The 21,882-nt window shown below is 35.7% G+C and overlaps 2 protein-coding genes and 1 non-coding gene across 4 annotated transcripts in view; all 3 read right to left on the bottom strand.

The window, feature by feature from the left end:
• Positions 1–18,867, bottom strand: part of LOC116342491 (zinc finger protein rotund-like) — a 30,337-nt gene extending 11,470 nt beyond the window's left edge. The window contains exons 1-7 of the mRNA XM_031770136.1: positions 16,755–18,867; positions 16,264–16,483; positions 15,951–16,108; positions 14,295–14,378; positions 14,160–14,199; positions 12,371–12,649; positions 7,325–7,356 (exon numbers count right to left, since the gene is read on the bottom strand). Coding sequence (XP_031625996.1) covers positions 7,325–7,356; positions 12,371–12,649; positions 14,160–14,199; positions 14,295–14,378; positions 15,951–16,108; positions 16,264–16,483; positions 16,755–17,513 — 1,572 coding nt within the window. The 5' untranslated portion in view covers positions 17,514–18,867. The remainder of the gene's footprint in view (positions 1–7,324; positions 7,357–12,370; positions 12,650–14,159; positions 14,200–14,294; positions 14,379–15,950; positions 16,109–16,263; positions 16,484–16,754) is intronic.
• LOC116342493 lies at positions 8,543–11,923 on the bottom strand. Of its 2 annotated transcripts, XM_031770137.1 has the most exons (4): positions 11,740–11,923; positions 9,832–9,903; positions 9,515–9,742; positions 8,543–9,454 (listed from the first exon to the last, which is right to left on the bottom strand). In XM_031770137.1, the coding sequence occupies exons 1-4, from the start codon at positions 11,867–11,869 to the stop codon at positions 8,553–8,555; spliced, it is 1,332 nt and encodes a 443-aa protein (XP_031625997.1). In that variant the 5' UTR covers positions 11,870–11,923; the 3' UTR covers positions 8,543–8,552. The 2 variants fall into 2 exon arrangements, with proteins under 2 accessions (XP_031625997.1, XP_031625998.1); XM_031770138.1 differs by lacking the exon at positions 11,740–11,923 and having other exon boundaries at positions 9,832–10,225.
• On the bottom strand, positions 13,524–13,611 carry Trnay-gua. Its single transcript is given in 2 exon segments — positions 13,524–13,559; positions 13,575–13,611. It is a non-coding gene; the product is annotated as a tRNA-Tyr (tRNA).
• Positions 18,868–21,882: the final 3,015 nt, after the last annotated feature.

The raw sequence follows: 21,882 nt of genomic DNA, 5'->3' as shown, positions 1-21,882 counted from the left end.
GCGTGTACAAATCATCATATTCTATGTACAAACCTTCAGAATATGCATCTCGAACACTGAATCGAATATAAAAGTGCACGTATTCGGCTTCACTTACAGTCGTACACACAAAACACATTCGAACATTTTTTTTCCCCCATTGAACGACAAAAAATGGGCGAGAGAGAGAGAATGAGTGAAGGCGCGCGCGAATCTTCTCTATTTGTCTGCGTTTTATCGCGTGCTGCAATCGGTGGTGGAGAGACGCCGAGCAAAAAAAGGGTGATAGTAGATTTCAAATACACAACAGGCATCCATATAGACGCACATACATACACACAAGCCAAGAATCGTTCGCATTCAGAGTTAAGAGTATGAGAAGTGGATGTCATGTCGCGTTTTTGAGACGAAGATGCATGCAGCGAGCCGGAGGTGTCATAATCGTTTTTCTTCTTCTATTTTTTTTTTTCGTTCCATCGAAACCAACTTTTCTGCGAATTCATTTTTTATCGTTCACCCGCTCGCTCGTACGTTCATTTACCATTGAGTATGTGCGCGCCTTTTAGTTCGTCAATGCTTGTAAAAATCCATAAAAATCACAGCATAAATACGTACACAGAGTGGGATTTACGTGCAATCTATCGTGTGTGCAATCGCCACTGCTGGAAACTGTACATAAATCATTATCAACAGAATTAGCAGCAATGAATTTGATTCCTAAAAAAAAAAAAATATGGACGAATTCATTCGATTTTCATCTTTATTTCAGAAATGCACGAATTCCCAAAATGAAATAAACGCAATTTTGAATGCCAAATAATATTTGATCGAGAATAAAAATGTTGATTTAGAATTGTTTGTTTCGTGCCGGAATTAGACATTCATTGCGAGGTTTGTTATCGAGTAATGTACAATGTATATAACTCGTTTCTTTTTTGTTCGTGTATGTTCGCATTTTGCATACACGCGCACACACATATATAGAAATTGGCAGAAATATGCGTGCAATGGTAGAAAAATTGTACATAATTCCTGGGTCGATGAAACGATTGGCAATAGGCAATTGTCATTTATGTTGCTCTTTTGTTTCGACAGCACAGATATTCTTTTCGTGCTTGTACTCGCATACAATAGTCATGTTTATGAAAAATGTACCGTTTCACGTTCGACAGGTATTTTTCGTTGATTTCCGCGACTGCTGCACAATTGCACTATACATACGTTCCATTGAAAACGAGTGAGAAATGGTGTTTTTTTTGCACTTTTTCACACACACGATTGGGAAGAACACGTTTTTGGTATGGTTAAAAGATCAATAAAGTGTTCGGTTTGCAACGCTTGATTTCAATCGGACCGACTAAGAAAAAAAAGAGAACACCATTAATAGATTTGATTCTTTCATTTATCCCCTATGCACACACACATACACAATTTTCGAGAAATGGAATCATTTGTGATGTGATTTAGAATTGGCCGATGATGATTGTGCATATGCATCGTGAACATAAATTGAATCGGTTTAGATTAACTTGCATTAGCTTGGCTTGGCTTGGTTTGGATTTCTCTGGTTTCATCAAAACCCAATAGCCACAAATGCACACCGGCCCGAGCATTGCTTTCTCGTATCCATTTTTATGGCCATTCTATTCGCATATTCAAATCAGAGTGTGGGATATTTCGCGTTGCCATTCGGATATGAGCGTTCAGTCGATTTTTTAAATTCTTTCTCTCTCTCTTTCTCTCTCTCTCTCTCTCTCTCTCTCTCTCTCTCTCTCTCTCTTGTATTTTCCGGGAATGCGCGAGCAATAGATTTTGATTTACGGAGCAAAATATGCAATTATAGCATTTTATTATGTTTTTAAATAGTTTTCTGTTCTTTTTTTCTCGTCGCAGTCGTCGTTCAATTTTTTATCCGCTATTTCGTTGTTACTCTGTATGCTTATGTATGTATATATATCCAAATTTTTTCCAATTTGGCCATTGCCTATCACATAGAGGTGATATCCACTCATTCATTTTTTCCATCATTCTCTCTCGCTTTCGCTCGCGCCCTTTGCATGCACAAAAATCGCACTGAGCGCATACAGCTATGGCTATTTATATTTATTTTGTCTGCCATTTTTTCCGTGGATCGCATTTAGTTTTTCCTATTTATTTCATCAAATTTTTGTGTTATTTTTTTGAAGCGCGCGTCCGTTGATTCTCTCTCGCTCTTGTTCGATGTGGGGCTGTTTTCGGGGTGTACATGTAAATGTGCAGCATGCACATGAAATACCAAACATGCCCGGGCAACGCAAATAAAATATTATTTTTTTTCTCTCTCGCTGAGGCTTCAGAAAATTCATTACAGTGCCGAATGAAACGATACAACAACAGAAACACACACACACAATCATGCAGCATGAAAGCGGAAAAAATGTGTGCGAATTTTTTTCGTATTTAATTTTAAACAAATAATGACTAACAATTGTGTAAATGAACGTTGAAAAAGGATAGCCACCGTTGAAATAGTTCTGGTGCACATTTCATATTTCATCGCTCGAGTACATGTTAAAAAGTACGATTGGGGGACCAGAGAGAGGGTGGACGGAGTGAAAAATGAAAAAAAGTATATTACATAAAAAAATCGATTTTTATTCGTTGCTATATGCGTTTGACGCGCGCTCTGAGTGTGTCTCAATTCGCTTTTTTCTCCCTAGCTCTCTCGTTCATTCAACTGAATGTCGAAATTCGCGTTAACATAGACCATGGTCTACAAAATCTACATTTATGATACTCTCGCATTGGGCATATTGCATTCGGGCGATGCAACCATCAGCTGCCTCAAATCGACTTTTTCTTTTCATTCTCTTTCTCTCTCTCTCGCTTTGTTGTTGAGCAACGTTTTTTTCCCATTTTACATCTCTGCGAATTACCAAGGAAGAAAAAAAACAGCAACCGAAAGTTGCAACAACAGTAGCCAAAATGAACGGAACATGAAAATTATATGAAAAATAAATAGATTTTAATCAGCAAAAAAATCATTTTAATGGAGAAACAAATAAAATGCCAACACACACACACATGTTGGCGCATAGATACATATGCATAACATGAGTGGGAGACAGGGGCGAACAGTACTCGATGGAATTTGATTTGCAATATGAGAAACATTCGTTTTTTGACTGCATTCGATTTTTTTTCGCCATTAAAATAGAATCAACCCCAAACTGGCAAGAGTACGAGCACCGAGGATGTGCACAGTTTGTGTATGTATTTGTGTGCATTTAGCAAATATTAATGTAGCCCTGTTAAATTATACGAATTAAATTTTCCGCATTTTTTCGCCCCCTCTTTTTCGACGCCACACTATCTCGCCTGCCACATAACATTATGTAAATTGAAAATGTACAGACACACATACCGGCACTGTGTATATGTGTGTTACACACACACACACACCCAAAACAAATGCTAACAATGTTTGATGGAATAAAAAGCAAATTCGACTAATTTAAATTGAAAATTACGAGAAAAACTGTAATGAAATCATCCCATTGAATCATTGTTTATCAATACAGTAAAACTTCAAATAATTTATTTGATTTTCGGCATAAAGGCGTTAATTTATCTGATTTGCTAAAATCATTTTATCCATAAATGCGTGCGCGTGTGTGTTTGTGTGACAAATAAACATTTGTTCAATCAGTTAATGTTGTTCAACTGAATTGAGTAGCCCTTGGCCGTCTGCTTCAATGCTTCATATCTGGAAAATGCACCTATTGAATTACTAGTACAAATGATTCATTTAAAAATGTATCATTCTGTCCAACAAGATCGTTTACATGACGAAGGATGAAATGATAGAAAGAGTATAGAGTTCAGAGTGAACGAGAACAAAACACCCGTAAATTTGCGATCCAAATTATGAATAAAGAAACCGAATTCACGCGCCGAATTTGTACGCCATAAGTTGAAAATGAGCAAAGACTACATGCAAAGCCGTATTCAAGAAATCGACCTTGAACGGCATTTTTTTTGTTATAAAGTACACCAACGAATCGTTAAAAAAGCAAATGTAATACATAATTGCGAATCATTATTCGTTGAATATAAAATGTTACATTTGAACACCATGTCTATTGAATGAGAGAATAATTACTGCAAAAATTGCCTACATCGAATATAATATGGATATGAACATTGTGATAAATGGTATTGAGTGTCGGACGCTGATTTGTTTCTTTTTCTTCTTTGCTTCTTTTCAAAATCGTGTGTGCGTTTATTTTTGGATTTGGTTATGGCTATCAAATGCGTGCCAATAAAGTATATGCACAAAAAAAAACAAATGTTTTCATTCTCGCCCAGACAATCGGTGCCTTAAGTACGTGTATATCTTTGCTAAATTGTAAAGACCATTGTTTTGCCACTCAATTTTCGGCAGTCCGTAAATGTTTTCGCACAGCCAAAACAACGAAATCATCTATTGAAATTTATGCTGAATTTTGCATGCGAAACTAAGCCAATTTTTGGTACATGTTCCCATTAATCCAAGAGCCATTTATTTTACACACACATTGAGTGCCGAAACTCAACAATTCCGCAGTTTAGTCGGTGAGTCGACGCAATCAATCGAAACTTGATGAAAAGATATACACATTCAACATTAGATCATATGGTTTTGGAAATTTACTTGACGATGATCTTGACATTGAAGGTGACTTTTGGCATTCGGTGTTTTTTTTTATATATCTACATTCGCTTTTGTGTACTCGATTCGTTTTGTTATATACATGATGATGATGATGATGATGATGATCTGATGTGCTGAAAATAGATCGAACGCTAAGACAACAAGCGTGCTTACCTTAATTGTTGCTATAACAATGAATCGGTAATTTCGGTTACTTGAATATTATTTGCGACGTCGGTAGGCGTTTCGATTGAAAGCATATTAACGTCACAACGAAGACACGGTGTTCGAGTTTTGATTTTTTGTTTGCACTTTGACACTCTGTTACCGGGTTATCAATGCTTTGATAAAATTTCAATTAGCATTCATTTTATCGATCGTGCGTATTTCGAGCGATTTTACTTTTAATTCGCTTTTTTTCACGGGCACACTTCAAAGGTCTTTTGTAAGAAGTGGAAGCTATTTTCGTGGCTACTTCTGCTGATTGAATTGCGCATTGCAAATTATCTGCTAGGAAGTGTGTTAACTTTGATTCATCCTCTGCGTATAACGCTTGAAATGACTGTTTGATTTTAATAAATCGAGTCACCGTTGAATCGTGACAGTTACGTGAAACGAAATGTAAATTTATGCGCAAAATTCTTTTACCTCAAATGCTTGCACACTAAAAAGGCTACACAAAATTGAAAATCGTTGGCCAACACTTTTTTTGGCAATTTAAATTTTGCATACATAAAATTGATTGATATAATTGTCCGTATCGATTGATTGAATGGTCGATTTTTCGACATTATTTTTGTTCAGCTATTGAAAACTGACATATCATCTTGTCTAATTGGCAATGAACATTGAAATGAATGTTGTTGTTTTTTTTGTTCAAGTTAATTACTGCACTTGCACAACAATCGAATCGGAATCTACTTGACTGCCAAATGACATTGAAGAGTCCAGACACAATTGCTATGAGCCATTGTTTTAAGCAAACAGCGCCCAGAATTCAGAATCAGACGCAGTTTCACTTTTGATTTCAATCTATCAACCACATATTCAAAATAAAATCACTTTTCATTTCAACCGAATTGAAATATTGTGCATAGAATTCCGATGGACGGAAATACAAAGGTCGAGAGAGAAAAAAAAATTAAATTTCCATCAATCTCGTTGAAATGACACGACGATTTCCTAATAAATGGTAAGAACAAATGTTATGTAATCTATTTAACATTTGCAAAAACACGAAACCATATGTGATTGTGTGAAAACGACACGCTGTTTCGATATTATGAGCCAACAACAAAAAAATCCAAGATAAATAAATGTCAGTGTGAAGAACAAGTAGTCTGGACGATATCGAATCATTTTTTTTTCATCTCTGTTGTTTTCTGCATAGGCATAGACATATTTTCATGAAAAAAGATCCCTTCGTAGTATTGTGTGATTTGGCTGGCTGGCTGGCGTTCATTCATGTATCGAAAGTAAACAAACGGAAAGATAGCAGAGAAAAAAACCCATTTTGAGTGTCTGAAAAAGAATGAAAGCTTTTTTTTCTTCATCAAGTAAAGCCAACAAGAACATTTAGCCGCGAGTATACTGTACATAGACCAAGAGCAGGTAGTCTGGCCGATGAATGAGAGAAGACAATAAAAAAAACGTAACGAGAGTAAAACCGAGCGAGAGAAAAAAAATCCAATGAAAAAGACAGATACACAGAGACAGACAGAGAGAGTATTGTGTACTTGCCGACTTGGTTTTGGTTCACTTCTTTTTCATATTGCCTTGGTTCTTGTTTCATTCGGAATCGTAAACGTTGAGACAAAAAAGAGGCTGACGCCAACAAACAAAAACAATGAATTAGGGCAGATTTTTTGTTGTTGTTGTTGTTGTTGTTATTCTCCCATATCCTATGTTGTTGTTGCTCTATGTGTTCTCTCGCTCTCGTCTTGCGTGAACGGCAACCACATTGTACCACTACTACACACTAGAGAAAAAAAAATTCAAAACAAAATGAATCCAAAACGCCTAGAATGAATGAGGAAAAAAACAACGCAATTCCAATGCTCGTGTATAATCGTCAGCTGAAAACGAGAAATACTTTTACTTTTGTTGCTGCTGCTGAGAGACTGATCGAAAAAGTAGAAAAAAAAAGCCGGCGCGCGGAATCGCAGGTTCACTGCGAAAAAAGACTACCTCTTTTTATGCATGTAAAACGTTTTTTTTTTTGTTATATATGTATGTTTACTTTTTCAGTCGATGACGAAAAATCGTAAGCGCCATATTTTTTTCTCCGGCACTCACTTCTCTACCGATGCATTTGCATGCCTTTGAATGACACACACACACATGAGAAAAAAACAACGACAACGAACCGGCGATTTTTTTTATACAATCAATTAAATATTCATCTACAGTAAACGTTGTATGTACAGTTTTTTTCCAAATTTTTTTGCCCTTTAGTTTCATGATTCAAACACATTTCAACGATGAAAACGTCTATATATTGTTTTAACATCTAAATGTTATAACAAAAAATAATGTCAAGCACCCATGTAATAACTACACTTACTTTGACTTATTACACGGATAGTGAGTGATTCTTTTTTGCTACCATAATATTTAGATGTCAGGCCAGTCAGTTTTTTGTTGTATATAAATAAAATGCAAGTACGTGCTTACCTGAGGACACATCTTGCACTGGTAAGATCTTCCTAAAAAGACAAATATATTTTATTTTATAAAACAGAAAAAAATGCTTTTAAGAGGTTTACTTATTCTAAATAAAAAATGGATTATTACAATTCAAATTCATTCAATTCAATGTAAAAAAAGTTGACACACAGCCGATCAGTGAAATGATGCTCTTTCAATTCTATTTTTGGAATCTCATGCCGACACTGAAATCACAACAATGTTCAACTCTTTTCATACATATTTCCAGGAAAAGATTAATTCGCATGATTTTCATAAACAAGCGATAGCGTTCGAGTTCAATCATCAATATACAAACATGCATACATAAACAAATACATTTAGTCCCAAACAGAAATTTACAAAAATCTCTCGCCGCCAAACTGACCGAGATGACGAATAATCGCAAATGTATTAGGTTTCTGACAATAATGTGATAGCTGACTAGTTGTAAATCGGAAAATCGATTTTTCTCGCTTTTCCGATAGGAAAATGTGCTATAGGTACTCATCCTCGAGAACGATTTGGACCAGGTCGGATCCACCTGCTCCACAAAACAAAATTCCAGTTCATTTCATCTCACTCTCACGTATACATGCAGTTTGTTAGAAGAAGCACCAAATCCCGTACTGCCCGTGGACGTTTAAGGGACGAAATTTTCGTTATTTTTTCGATTTTCCCATCGGAAAAGCGAGAAAAATCGATTTTCCGTTTTTTGTGATTTTTATATGAAAATTGTATCGAAAATTGATTGTATCTCAAAACTAACGTCAGATTCGGTTGTCAATTTTAAAAGTGCTTAAAGATGTTCAAAATCGATTTGAAAAAAAAATCTTGGGTCTGGCGCAAAAGGGAAACGCATTTATTTTTTTTTTTTTTTTCAAAAATGTTGTCATAGTCGTATTTCCACGTGTTTCTATGACCATCCTAGAGAGTTTATGAGGGTACAATTTTTGATTCTCAATTCAATTTTTTTCTGTGTGATATTATTCTCGTAGGCTTCAAGAATAAATTAAATCAACTAAAATGCTAAATCAAAAGAAAAAAAACGCAATTTCTTTCCACTTAAAGCTGAAGATAAAACTTTTAATCATTGTTGTTTAATATGATATTTGTTATGATGAAAGTAATGAAATGCTTAAAAAAGTAACATATGAATTAATAGATCGCTTAAAGAGCGCTTCAAAAAATGTTTATGATGTATAAGAAAAGATCATTATTTTTGTATGTTATGGTTGTGATCACCAACAATTGCGAATAGTTGCACACCATTTATGATTCTTTCAAAAGCAATGGCCGGGCAATGAATTGTTCGGTGTTTAGTGCAAGGCCAATTTCCTTGATAATTCCCAGTAGCCACTTTTCTATGTCGATATGTGAATCCGTTGCACAAAAAATGTGTGCCTTTTTTTCCACCCGGTGTCCAATGATGTATGAAATCAGTTGGTGTTAGCTGCTTGCTGGGCCGTTGTTGGACCGTTGAGTTTTGTATTTTCACTGTGCGAATGGGTGCTGGGGCTGGAGTCGTTTCGTGAGAATGTGCTACGTTTTCGTCGTGAGGAACAAGCTTGAATTTCAATTCCCCATCCAATGTAAGGCAAGGATAAATGTATGCCTTGCAGTCAGGTACAGCACAAAGAAGTTTGTCCGACGAATTAAACCAGTCGGTATTAAAGACGTGATTGCTTACAACCATTTTCAAAATGCGAGGCCATTCTTGATTGGTTGCGAAACCCTCCTTGTGAGTTTCATTGTAGTATAAAGCGATTATTTCCTGTTCGATTGTGGTCAATTCGATTTTCTTCAGGAAGAATTGAATACGTGTTCCAAATCTACTAACTCTATACTGCCACATCAATTTCTCGGATATCGCTCGAGCAGAATGTTCAAAATGGAATGGTGTCATCCAGTATTTTTTGCCATCAGCAATTATTTCGACAACGTCTTCCACGTTCGGAATCGGAACTTCTTCCTTGAGCGTATTTATGTTATCGATGTAGGCTTGTATTTCTGCTGGAAGAATTGACGTTCGTTTTCGTTTTAATCCTCTCACCTGTTTTGCATACCACCCATGGGATTGTGGGTTATCATACTCGAGTTTACTAATCAAATCAGTTTCTGTGAACAAATAAATATCATGATGAAATCCATACGTATGAAATATTGAAAAAGATGCACCTTCTTCAGTGTACAGTATAAATTCGGCACCGTTTGCCATTGGTCGACCCTTCAAATTTAACGTTTGATTTATAATTGCGATGAATCGTTCATGATCCATTTCCAAATTGTCTTTATCATGCTCTTCGATGACATCAGCATTTATCGTTGCTTTTTCGATTGGTTGTACAAGACGTAGTTCACTCGAATTGTCTACAACCGGCACTGGCCATTGCCATTGCGATTGATCTAAAATTAATGTGATTAGTGACGTTTTGCTCTTAAACACCATTTGAAAAGTAGCAAACAGATTATTTTGTTTATTTAATTTTTTTTACCATAGTCGAATGGCTTGGCACCCGTTTCATTGTTCAAATCGGCAATCACGCTTGAACTGGGAATTGGTTTTCCTTGTTGATCCATAATTAATAGCACAACACAAAAAAATCAAACTGATTTTAATAATTTTGTTTTAAAAAACCGGATTGTACTTTTGATTTGTTTAATTAGACTTATTTTGCGTTGGTTTTTGTTGAGTCGAATGTAACGTGAATGTACTGCATTTGTGTTGCAAAATGGCATCGGACGATTTGCTCAAATGTCAATCTTCGTGTTCAACTCACGAGAAAACATGATTTTTCCTTAAGTCACGAACATGTGACTGATCAAATACATGTGAAAGCAACGATGCACACAGACGACGTTAAAAATGTCAAATAAAAGAGAGAGTGAGCGTTTGCATTTTAAAACATAAACCGAAACAACATCGTAGTTCTTAGTAGAGATCGGCAAATTCAATCTTCCAATTGGAGGCATTGTTTTTTTTTTTAACAATAACAACACTTAAGATAAGTTTCGACCCGAGTTCAGTTTGACAGTGAAACTGCTGAAGCAAAAGGAAATTATTTTAGTGTTTAGTAGAAACCGGCAAATATCATCCAATTGGAAGCATTGTGTTTTTTTTGTGACAATAACATAATTTAGAATGAGTTTCACCAGATCAAAATGTGTATGTCGCGAAAAAGGTTGTGTTGAAGTCATGGAATATTACAATCAAAGTGTTTATTTTGTCGTAACGGGACTCAACAGTGTGACATTTACATATGAAACATTTTCTCAATTTTAAATTTGTTTTTGTGTATTAAAAACAACAGAAACATATATAAAATTGATTAAAAGTTTCACACACCATCAATCTGTGAGTGGATAGTAGCGTTTCGTTTCATCATAAATAGTGCATTTATTGTGTTCATTTGTCGCATCAGAAGTTCATCGAGAGAAAGCATATACACCCAATTCACAGTCAATTAAATTCATATTTTTCCAATCATTTTTTTTGCATTTTTTTGTGCTTCAGCCACACGAAATGAAGAAATTTTTTAAGGTTATTCCATCAAAAGGTGGCAGTAGTGGTGGCAGCGGTGGTGGCAGCAAACGACCATCGGGAGCTTCATCATCGACACCCTTACCAACAAAACGTAACCAATCGATGGTGACAACAGATGATCTCGAAGTTATGGCGAATATTGACAAGTATTTTCCGCGAAGCGCAAATGAAATGAAGAAGAAATGGCAGCACTTTGAAGGTATTTTTAAAACTATTCTTTTCCAAACTCAATTCTTTTCTATCTCTAACTCTCTCTCTCTTTTTTCCTTAGCATACACAAGTATACTTCTCTTCAGTGAAATTGTTGAGGAAGGTCAGTTAGAGTGTCGAAACTGGATAGCAAAAAAGAAAGAAATCAGATCAAATGCAGCCATATACTTCATAATCAAACGAGAAGATCACAGCGAGATGGAAAATTTCAAAGTGAGCAGCACCTTCAATCGTGCTCTGAAGGAGAAAATGCTTACAATCAAATTGATGTGTTGCTACGTGTATGCCGGAAAAGATTCCGATGGTACCCGATGGGGTGGTCATTTTACCCAATGTTCATCATCAATCGACGCTTGGCTAACAAAACGCCGAATCAAAGGATACAAAGACGTGGCTTACTATGTAAAACCACACAATGTTCAGGCTTTCTTTCCCGCGTATGAAAGCATCACGATCGACACAATGCGACGGGTATCCGCAAAACCATTGAACATTGCCAGTGGTGAAGCCATCAGCACGACAATTGCAACTGGCCACAAATCCACAAACGACATGAAGACATTATCGTACATTCTCCACACTGCCAGCAACAAACCGGAATTCAAATTCACTACAAACGACCACGTCAAGAAAACCCAAGCCGCAATACCTGATTCAACGCGCGTTCTCATGGAGTTAGTGCCGTCCCTGAAAAATTTGTTGAAGCAAGATCTCCCGCATGAAGAAACCGTAGAGAATTTACGGAAAATTGTTTCCGAAATTGGGCCACTCGAACTCATTGATGGCGTACCATGCAAAATACGCGATTAACTCTTCCGTAAACCCACTGTGCTTACAATTTCGATTTTTTTTAGCGTAAATTTTTGTTTTGTGTTACATTCTTTCACATTCAAAAGTACACAGTCGTTAGTAGACGTGCAATCAATATGATTTTTGTCATTTTCTTTCGAATATTTTTTTAACCTTAATTTTTTGTTTTGTGTTACATCCTTTCACATTGAAAAGTACACAGTCGTTAGTAGACGTGCAATCAGTATGATTTTTGTCATTTTCTTTACATGAATAAATGTAAAATCAAAATATAAAATTTGTTGATTTAATTCATTCTAAGAATAAGAAGAAATATAAGAAGAAATATATTATTAAAAATAAGAAGAAATATATTATTTTATAATACAGAAAAAGATTCTTTTAATATGTTTCCATATTCTAAATAAAAAATGGATTATTACTATTCAAATTCATTCCATTCATTGTAAAAACAGTTTTTTTCTACTTACGTCCTGTGCCTGGCCCATTTGCAAGCGATGAACCAATTTTCGTGGCATTTATTGGCTGTGGAACGACAAGCAATGCAGCCGGCGTATTTGCATGACCATGTGACAATCCACCGATTCCTGGTGGGCCTAAACCAGAATTACCCACATTGTGCACACCGATACCACCCGGCGATGAACTATTTGACGAATTTGATCGTAATGCACCAGCTGCACCATAAATTGCCATATGATTTTGACCGGCTTGATGATGATCGAGACGTCCATCGTCAAGAATGTGTCCTACATTCAATGCGAGACCAATTTAAAAGAAATTATTCAATGCGATTAATAAAACATTAGCATTCATTTGAATTGTTAAACTAAAGCAATCACAACTCGACAAAAAAAAACATTGTATATGTGTTTTTACATTGCCTACTTTACGGAGTTTTTATCGGAATTGCCTTTATGTGAAAATCACAAGTGAATTTCGATTGGTATATAAATAGCCGTCGAGCCAATTTCATTTATTGCACTTGATGTCGAAATATTTTGCTGACGAAACGTGACTGGTTTGGTTTTCATGGTACACTTTTGATATGCTAGCATATGTGCGTAAATTGAACTCGAATTCCATTCACTTTTGCACATTTTACACAAATTACGCTCAATCATATCGTTTCTCATACTAATTATGTGTTTGAATTTTCATTGAATCGATTTCAATTGGACGGCAAATATTTCAAAACAGTTTTAGCAATGATATGCGTGCTATTATGCTATAAATTCAATGAATATACGATTCTCTTTTAAGATTTATTGCGATTTGTGGCATTTAGCATAGGCCAATTTTCCATTTGATTTCGATTGTTTTGAACTGGTCATTTTTTTTATTTCAGAGACAATGTTGAATAGAAATGAATTTACAGCTTACTTTATTGTCACTTGTGTTGCAGAATAAAATATGCACACACGTATTTTCCACAAGAAAAATACGATAAATGTAAGTTATTTGAAATATTTCAAATGAAAAAAAAATTGAAATTATTTTTTTTTCCCAAATTGATAAAAAAAATTGAAAATTAAAAATTAAATGAAAAAATCGATAAAATACTCTGTGACATAAATAAAAAGAAAATAAAATGTGAAAAAAGAAATAAAAAAAAATTTGGTTTCCTTCGAATCGGAATCGAACCGATGACAAATGGATTTCAATGCTATGCCACTACAGTCCACTGCTCTACCAACTGAGCTACCGAAGGTTATGGATACCGATTGTCAGAGAGTGTACATAACGCCTCGTGCATATTAAATCTATATCTTTCTTGCACACGTCACAAAATGTTAAACGATTTTTTTCTTCGCGTATATTTATATTACCGATGTTGCCAAGCCAAAATTGATAATTAACTTCATCGCAATAAGATTGTTGTAAACCATGACCTATCAATTGGGATAACAGCTCTTTATCAATCTATCGATTGCTGTTAGAATTCTCTCAACGAATTTCATCCGTAAATTCTCTTAAAATTTTGTTTGTAAAAGTAATTTTGAAAGTTTATGTGTTGGAAGAAAAAAGTGAAAGGAAGAGAACACTCTTGTCGGTTTGCTCTACATGTGATATCAAACGTATCATTGAAAACGTACGACTAATACTCGTCTACGACTTTTGAATATCAAAATAAGCTAAATTCAATTCACTTGTGATTTTTTCGCTCTTAACAAAAAAAAAACTTCTTTGTAAAACTTCTTGTGTCGAATTCCAGCATTTTTCTTTTCAGTGTGTATGTGTTTTGTTATTTTTATTCACCTTTTTGCAAATTGTTTGGATGATGATCATTCATTTTGGCCTGGATAAAAGAAAAGAAAAGTGTGATAAAAAAACGCGGTGTAAATTTCTGATGGTTTTCGAAAATAGTTTGAAACTATTTGAAAAGGTACTTACCTCATAGCCTTGTTTCATGGTCATATGATTTCTGGGTGCTGGCCAGCCACCGTAGTCAATCTCTTTTACATGTTGTCCGCATTGCTGTGAACATAAATAACGCGAAGAATTTTATAACATTTTTTTTTTAAATCAACATCGAATGCATGCAATTTCATGAAAAAATATTTCAATTCGGATTGTTTGACCTGCACAAGTATAATGACATTTATTTCAGCTGGTACAATTTACAGTCACAACAATACACATAATTCATAAAAGAGCCAGGAATTCATATGCAGATATTCGGGCAAAAAACTAGGGGAAATACGTGGCAAGTGTAAGTCGGCCATGTAATATGATAGTAATGCATGCATCTCGTCTGACTTGTATTGATTTTCCAATTTGTCGATAGAGCATTTTTCCTTGATGTTAACGACGTTGATGACAACGATGATTGCTACCGCCGCCGCCACCACCACCGACAACGACGCGCCGATGCACTCAAGCCGACGGTTAAATATGTTTTGTAATGTACTGGGCGGAATAATACTCTTTTTTTTCTTCGAAGTATGTTCACAAAACATTTCACCACACACAATACACAAGACACAAGACAAGTAAATTTGTGTACTGGATATATTCGACGGGCATGTTTTTGGGGGAAGTGAACACGCGTTGTCAATATTTGACGATTGCAAACTTTTTTTTTGTTCGTATCTTGTTTTATTCTTCAATTCTCTCGCAATGCGAGCAAAACTAAGAAGAAAGAACGATGGCAGAAAAAAAAACTTTTCCATCCGAACCGGTAGATGTATTTGTTTAGTGTGCGCTATATGTGCTGGGGTTCGCTCGCGCGCGCAGTAACACATAAAAAAAGCGTTTTTATTTTGATTGAACATGGTGAAGAAACTAGATAAAGCAAAGAATTTATCCATGTATGCGGAAGCGCAGCTAGACACACACACACATGTATATATATATAAAGAAATAAGCAAGCAAATCAATTTTATTTATATATAGTTCATGTTTTCAAAAGCGAACACAAGTGAGCTTCTTTTGTGCTCTATTTTTGCTTTTCTCGTTCTTTTTTCTTCCTCTTCTCCGTGAGATCCCTGTTTTTTGTGTCTTTGATACAACGAACAAAAAAACTATGAAGGAAAATCGAAAGAATGAGATGAGCAAAAAAATAAATAGAAGTGAAGAGCGAGAAAGAACTAAATGTTTCATGTGCGCTATTCATCTTTATGCATTGCATTTTTCAAAAATGTTGCCACACAAACGAAAAGTACCTTATTGAATCATTTGAACTGCATTTCGTATTGAAGTTCATTTTTGTGTTCAATTTCTTGCTATCGTATCTATCTGTGTATTGCAAAAAAAAAATCTACTTTCACGGATTGCACGAATGCAATCAACAAAAGACGGATTCCATGCAAACATAAAAGACTGCATATGCCATAAGGGTGAAATGCAAAAGCTGATGCCATTTTTAAAAATCGTCGATGAATCAACGGAAATGCGATGTCAAACATTCGAATATTTGAAAATAATTTTCGGGGAAATGCATGTCCATTTTTTTCTCTATTTCTTTTCCATTCGAAAATATGCTCCGAAGACCTTTCGATGAAAAAAAAAAACACCAACGAACAAAGAGAGAAAGGAAAATAAACTTACATCGACACCACCGTTCCACATGTAATGCATGCCGACTGTTGGATCATGATGCGAATTCGATGTCATATGCTCTGCCATAACTGCGCTCATCCAATGGACAAGACCTTGCGTTGGATTCTGCGACTGTACACCTCCAACAGGCATTGTGCTGATTAATGCTACTCCAAAAACGAAGAGAAACAAAGGGAAGAAAAAAACAAGGGCTCATCAAAAATGTATTCAATTTACTTAAACTATTTTTTGAATGTGTTTGTGTGGTGGTTGTCGGTTGTCTTGTTACATTTCGACCGAGTCAAATGCTTGCAATACTCACGATTCACTGTTGATGATACTGATGTCGTCACTATTGACGTTGAATTGTCGTCGCTTCCGATTTGCGTTGAATTATTACCGTTGTGCGGTTGTGGACTTGTTATATGGTTATTTCCACTGTTTACCGAACTGTTATTATTGTTTGTCTCAGTGTTATTATTATTGAGACCGTTCAAGTTATTCTCCGATGCACTCCAAGGGAATGACGGGGTTGCTGACTTCTATTTATGAAAAAACGACACAACAGATACATTCAATTAGACTGGGCATTGAATTATTGAACTAGAGCTACAGTTGAAAATTATATTTTTAGAATTGAAAGAAAAAAAACATTGCTTCACACAAATCACAAACATCAAGGATGGATTTATTTTTAATGAATATTTTTTCCTCCATTTCATAAGAATGTGGATGAAAAACATCTAATTACAACCCCATAGTTGACATGATCACTTCCTTTCTGCGTCATACATATCTATCAACAAAACTAACCTCAGTGGTAATCGAGGGTTTTTCATCGTGGTCAAAGTCTGGAGAATTTGGCGATTTGTCTGAATATGAAAATAATAAATTGCGCGGAAATGGATGTGAACACATTTTATCCGGACTATGTAGTACAGCATTGGCAAATAAACTTTTATACAACTGAGCAGGCAAAAGAAACGGTGACGATTTGCTTGAATTAAATGAACTATTGTTGCTTGAGTTAGCTGTCGTTGAGGTATTTCCTTGTTGGCTAACGGTACTATTGCTACTTGTTGTATTTGGCGAATAGTGTGGATGATGATGATGGTGATGATGATGATGATGGTGTCCATGATGTGGCGCTGGTGAAATGCCACCACTCGTTACAGTTGTTGTCGGCAAACATTCGTTGGACATTTGACTTGCATGCGAATGATAACCGTAAAAAGCGGCCGACAAACCATGATGTGGTATTGAAAAACCGCCCATATCTTTGCGATAGTTGCCATTTGATGAAGCCGCTGCTGCAGCGCTCAAGTGATGAGCATTCAAACGAGACAAATTCGTTAAAATGCTGCTCGTTGCTGTGGCCGCTGCCGCAATTGAATTTGCTTTAAATGCCGGTGTTGTTGCTGTTGTTGGGGTGGTTGAATTTCCCGCTGAATCATCATCAAAATCGTCGGGCGATGAAGCTGCCGAGCTAGCATTGCTATTGCCACTGACGACGTTATCGATAAATGCACTCGACGAATGATTGGGATTCTCTTTGCCCAGTAACGTCGACATATATGTATCGTAAAATCGTTAAAAAAAATTTCCCTCTGCACGCAATTCACAACGAATTTACTATTTTTTTATGATAAAATCGAATTCGGAAAAACAGATTGGCACATATTATCGGCTTGATTTTATCTCCGTTTGGTTTTTTTTTTAATTCTTCCTCTCTGTTTCTCTATCCCCCTTTGAAATTCACGAGAGATTTCAATTGATGGGTGATGAACAAAATACTTTTTTTTCGATAAATATCACATTTTATTCGAATGATTGCATCGTTTTGTAATCATTTTAATTTTTGGCACCATTTTAAGTGTTATTTTTCAGTGTTGTTTAAATACAAACTTTGGATATATCATAAAATATGAATCTTTTTATCTCTCTTTTTCTATCTTTTTCTACTTGTGTACCATGTTGCACACCATTTACAATATTACTCTACTTTAATAAATTTTGTTGTTGTAATAAATACTTTTTTTACACGAAGAAAGTTTCATTTTTTTGAAAATGGAAAAAATGACAAAAGCACATTTGAATAGGAACATCGGTTACATTATAGCCGCATTGCAATCACACTTGCTGGATCACATGCGTGCTACAAACTGTTTGCGTCACTTTTATGAACAAACAGCTTTCAAGATTGTAATCATATTTTTGTTATTTGCATTTATTTTATGTTTTACTTAGGAACTTTGGCATCGTCGAATAAACAATCGGACCATCGGTGTTTCCGTAATCCTTTTAGGTCTTTTCAAATGAAACTGATACACTTTTCATTGAGATGAGTTGAAAATCCATTGAAAATTTGAATCTCCTTTCCATTTTTTAGGACGATTGTTTCGCCATTCACTCAGCGCACAGATCACGTGATTTTAAATTTTTGAATAACATTTCGGTTACAAAACTTATTGTTGAAATCCAAAAAAATCCATAATATTTCCATGAACTTGATAGAAAAAACAATTAAACGGCGTTTGCACTTGCACTAAAATGAGAATTGTAAATTTTTTGTGATGTTGCACACACTAAACTGAAAATGTCGATAACGTCTACGAGTCAAATAAAAACTGAACCAAACCGATAGTCACAATGAACTGATTCGTCAAGACGATAAACTGTGAACACACACGCTCACTTACGCCGAGGGAAATGAATCGAAAAACCGAAATGAACGATAGTGGAAATCGAGTGCAACAATAGGAATTCGGTGGTAAAATCACATAAATTGAGATGACTGTGTGTTTTTTTACGTTTATTCTTTTTAATCTTTTGGGTTGTTATTCTTTTTGTGTGTGGACGCGCGCGCGAGAGACATATAAACATGTATATGTATCGAACGAAAAGTAATTGCACGCGCGATAAATTAATGTGTGTTGTGTATTGAGTGACGATATGATCGAATGGTAAAAAGCATCATCATATCGTGTGTGTCGAAAGGCGCGCGCGAGAGACCACAACAAACCGTACAAACGCACCAAAAAAGACTACCGACTTCTGGTTTTCTTCAACAGACAAAATGCAATGATATTATTTTTTCGCTCGCTCGCTCCCTTGACATGCAATTTTTCCTATATATATATATATTTTCTTTTTTTTTCTTCTCGACTCTCATTCAACTGCTTCGACTTCTTTTTCTTTCTCTGTTCATATTTCTTCTTCGCTTTTTACTTCTTTTCTATTCTTTGTGCGAGCGAGTGAGTGAGAGATTGTGCAGAGAGTATGTATGTGGTTCTATATGAAATGCTAGTGGGTATACATATATAGATGTTTGTATGTTCTCTTTGTATTCGAATTGATCTCGTGTATGTAGTAGATGTGTGTTCCGTATGCCATGCATGGGTTGTTGGGGGGTGCCCAGGAGTGACGAGGTGAGTTGAATGAAGGCGAGCGGCATCAAAACGACACATACAGAGAATGAGAGGAAGCAAAGCAAAGCGAACAAAAAAAAACACGGAAAAATAATAATAGTAATAATAAATACATACGGTTTTTCAGACGATTTTCTTTTCTTCGTCGTCATTTTCTTTTCTCGGGATATAGTCGCGCGCGCGAGAGAACGAGAGTGAGATTTTCTCTTTGCCGCGCGCGTTCGCCTGCCAAAGCAGTTTCGTTAGAATTCGTCTTTTTCCCGTTTCTCCCGATTTTTTTTTTATCATTTTCATTCGCCGTCTATCTTGCATTCTTTTTTTTTTCATTTCGTTTCTTTATTTCATTCTTCTTCTTCCTCTTCTGCGTTCAACAAATGTAATCTATCGCATGTATGTAGTTTTTATGCACGCCACACACATATTTACCCTACATACACTCACTCGCCGAACAACGAAAAACCCAAAGAACTCATTCGATTCCTTATGGCGTATGCATGTGCGCCTCCGTACATTTTCCACCATACACATAGCTTAAGCCATCATATGCACATCTTTCAACTAGCACCAAAGCTTAAAATGCATAACAACAACAAGACAAGCTTGAACAAAAAAAATACACGAAATACAAACAACAACAACAGAAGCGGCAACAGCGGCACAAGCAACCAACGACGTTGAATAACGGTTATTTTTCTTTCACTACTTACTTTCCACACTTTTTTTTAGCTTTCGCTCATATTGTTGCCGCTGCTGTTGCTGCTCCTCCAAATGTGTATGGGTGCTTTTTCTTATTTGTTCCTTTCTTTGCTTTCATTTCTTCCTTCAATTTCTGTTCGTTTTTTTCTGCGTCCTTTTCGAAGTGCTTTTTTTGTCTCTCTCTCTCACTCTCTCTAAGAACAGCACCCGCCGCTGTACTACTTCCTTTTTATTATTGACATTGTTGTTGTTGTTGATATTATTATAGCTTTTTTTCTCTATCCTGTTTGGCTAGTAGCATGTGCATCACTATCACAACGGAACATATTCCACATATGAAAGAGACAGCGCGCATAGAAAAAAGCATGCGAGGGAACGAACAAGAGAAAGAAAGTGTTTTTTGTGCATAAAAAAAACTACACAACAACTACCCGCCATATAAACTAAAATGGGATTCGATACGTAAATCGTATTTGTTTGTTGTATGCGAGAGAAACGGCAAAATGAATGAGTGAAAGAGGAGCAACGAGCAAAAGCTTCACCATTTTCTTCATGCACACTCTTATACAAAAGGCAAATAAAAACCAAATTGAAAAGAAGACACAATAGTAAAGGAGCTGAAGCAACGACAGCAAAAACGACGAATATCGAAAATATACATCTTTTTTTTCGTTCATTCGTTCTTCTTCTTCTTCTACATTTGCGCGAAAGAAATAGAAACGAATACAAACGGGAATCAGCCACATACGAATGCTATATGAGTGTTATTGCGACGATTTTTTCTCTCTCTCTGTTCTCATTTCTTTCGTACGTTCCTTTTTTATTCTTTTTGTTCTTATCTTCATCCGATCGTTCACGACTAACGACGTGAGAATGGGTATGAAGATTGAATGCATCTTACGACGCAGAAAACCACTCTATCTCTCTCTTTTTCTTTCGCCAAAGCACCAGGCGCTAAACGCGAAACGAACCAAACCAATAAAATATAAGGAGCTATAAGGAAACGAAATGACACATATAAAAAAAATAATTCGCGCGCTCATGTGTTGGTGCGTATGGAGAATGATTCTTTTTTTTCATTCGGTGTCCATTGCACATCACTCTTATTTCAATGCATTGCACTCTCGTTTCATCCATTTTCAATTTTTCGTTTCAAACTTCCTTTTTTTTCATTTATTTTACATCGTATGCGTCCCTTTTTTCACTTTTTTTCAACGCTAAAAAACCTAGGGGGAATTATCTATATGTTTATACGGTTTATACGCAAGTATTTTTTACTGAATATACTACAAATAGATGAAGACATCGCAAGTATGCCGCTTATACGCTGCATATTTGCGTATAAACCACATATATACGGAGTTATTTGCAAATATTATTTGCAAATATTCTTCCGTATATGCGGTTTATATTCTTATACGCAGCATATTCGTAACTTATTTTATTCGATATTTTCCCCTAGTAAAAAACTGAACGTCAGATGAAATGGAATCAAACGATTGAAGGAAATATATATAAGAAAAAAAAAGAAGCTGAAACACACAACGGATCGGATATGTATGAAAAGAAAATAGGAAATGCGATTCGATGAAAAAGTGAGACAAATGTCGATTCAATATCTATCAGTCGCGAGAATGCAGCGAGACAACTCATACCAAACCGAATCGAGGTAGACCGCCTTATGCACAGGTAAGCAAACGCGCCCGCGTCACGGGATATTTAATATCAACATACATACAGCGAACAAGTATTTCTTTCTTTTTTTTTTTGGCAAAAGAAAGTAAATTCCAAGGAAACATCGATCAATGAAACCATGA

The sequence above is a fragment of the Contarinia nasturtii genome, unplaced genomic scaffold, assembly GCF_009176525.2.
Source record: "Contarinia nasturtii isolate CC-2019 unplaced genomic scaffold, AAFC_CNas_1.1 Cnas_scaffold_864, whole genome shotgun sequence".
NCBI classification, from domain to species: domain Eukaryota; kingdom Metazoa; phylum Arthropoda; class Insecta; order Diptera; family Cecidomyiidae; genus Contarinia; species Contarinia nasturtii.
Note: the sequence above shows the minus strand (reverse complement) of the source record. Positions and strands in the feature narration are given on the sequence as shown.

Coding starts and splice junctions, on each gene's coding strand:
- LOC116342493 (XM_031770137.1), bottom strand. CDS start 11,869: ATGAGTTCGAGTGGCCCAATTTCGGAAACAATTTTCCGTAAATTCTCT. Junction 9,904..11,739: donor GAGAACGCGCGTTGAATCAG/GTATTGCGGCTT, acceptor TGGATCAACAAG/GAAAACCAATTCCCAGTTCA. Junction 9,455..9,514: donor TATACTGTACACTGAAGAAG/GTGCATCTTTTT, acceptor ATTTGTTCACAG/AAACTGATTTGATTAGTAAA.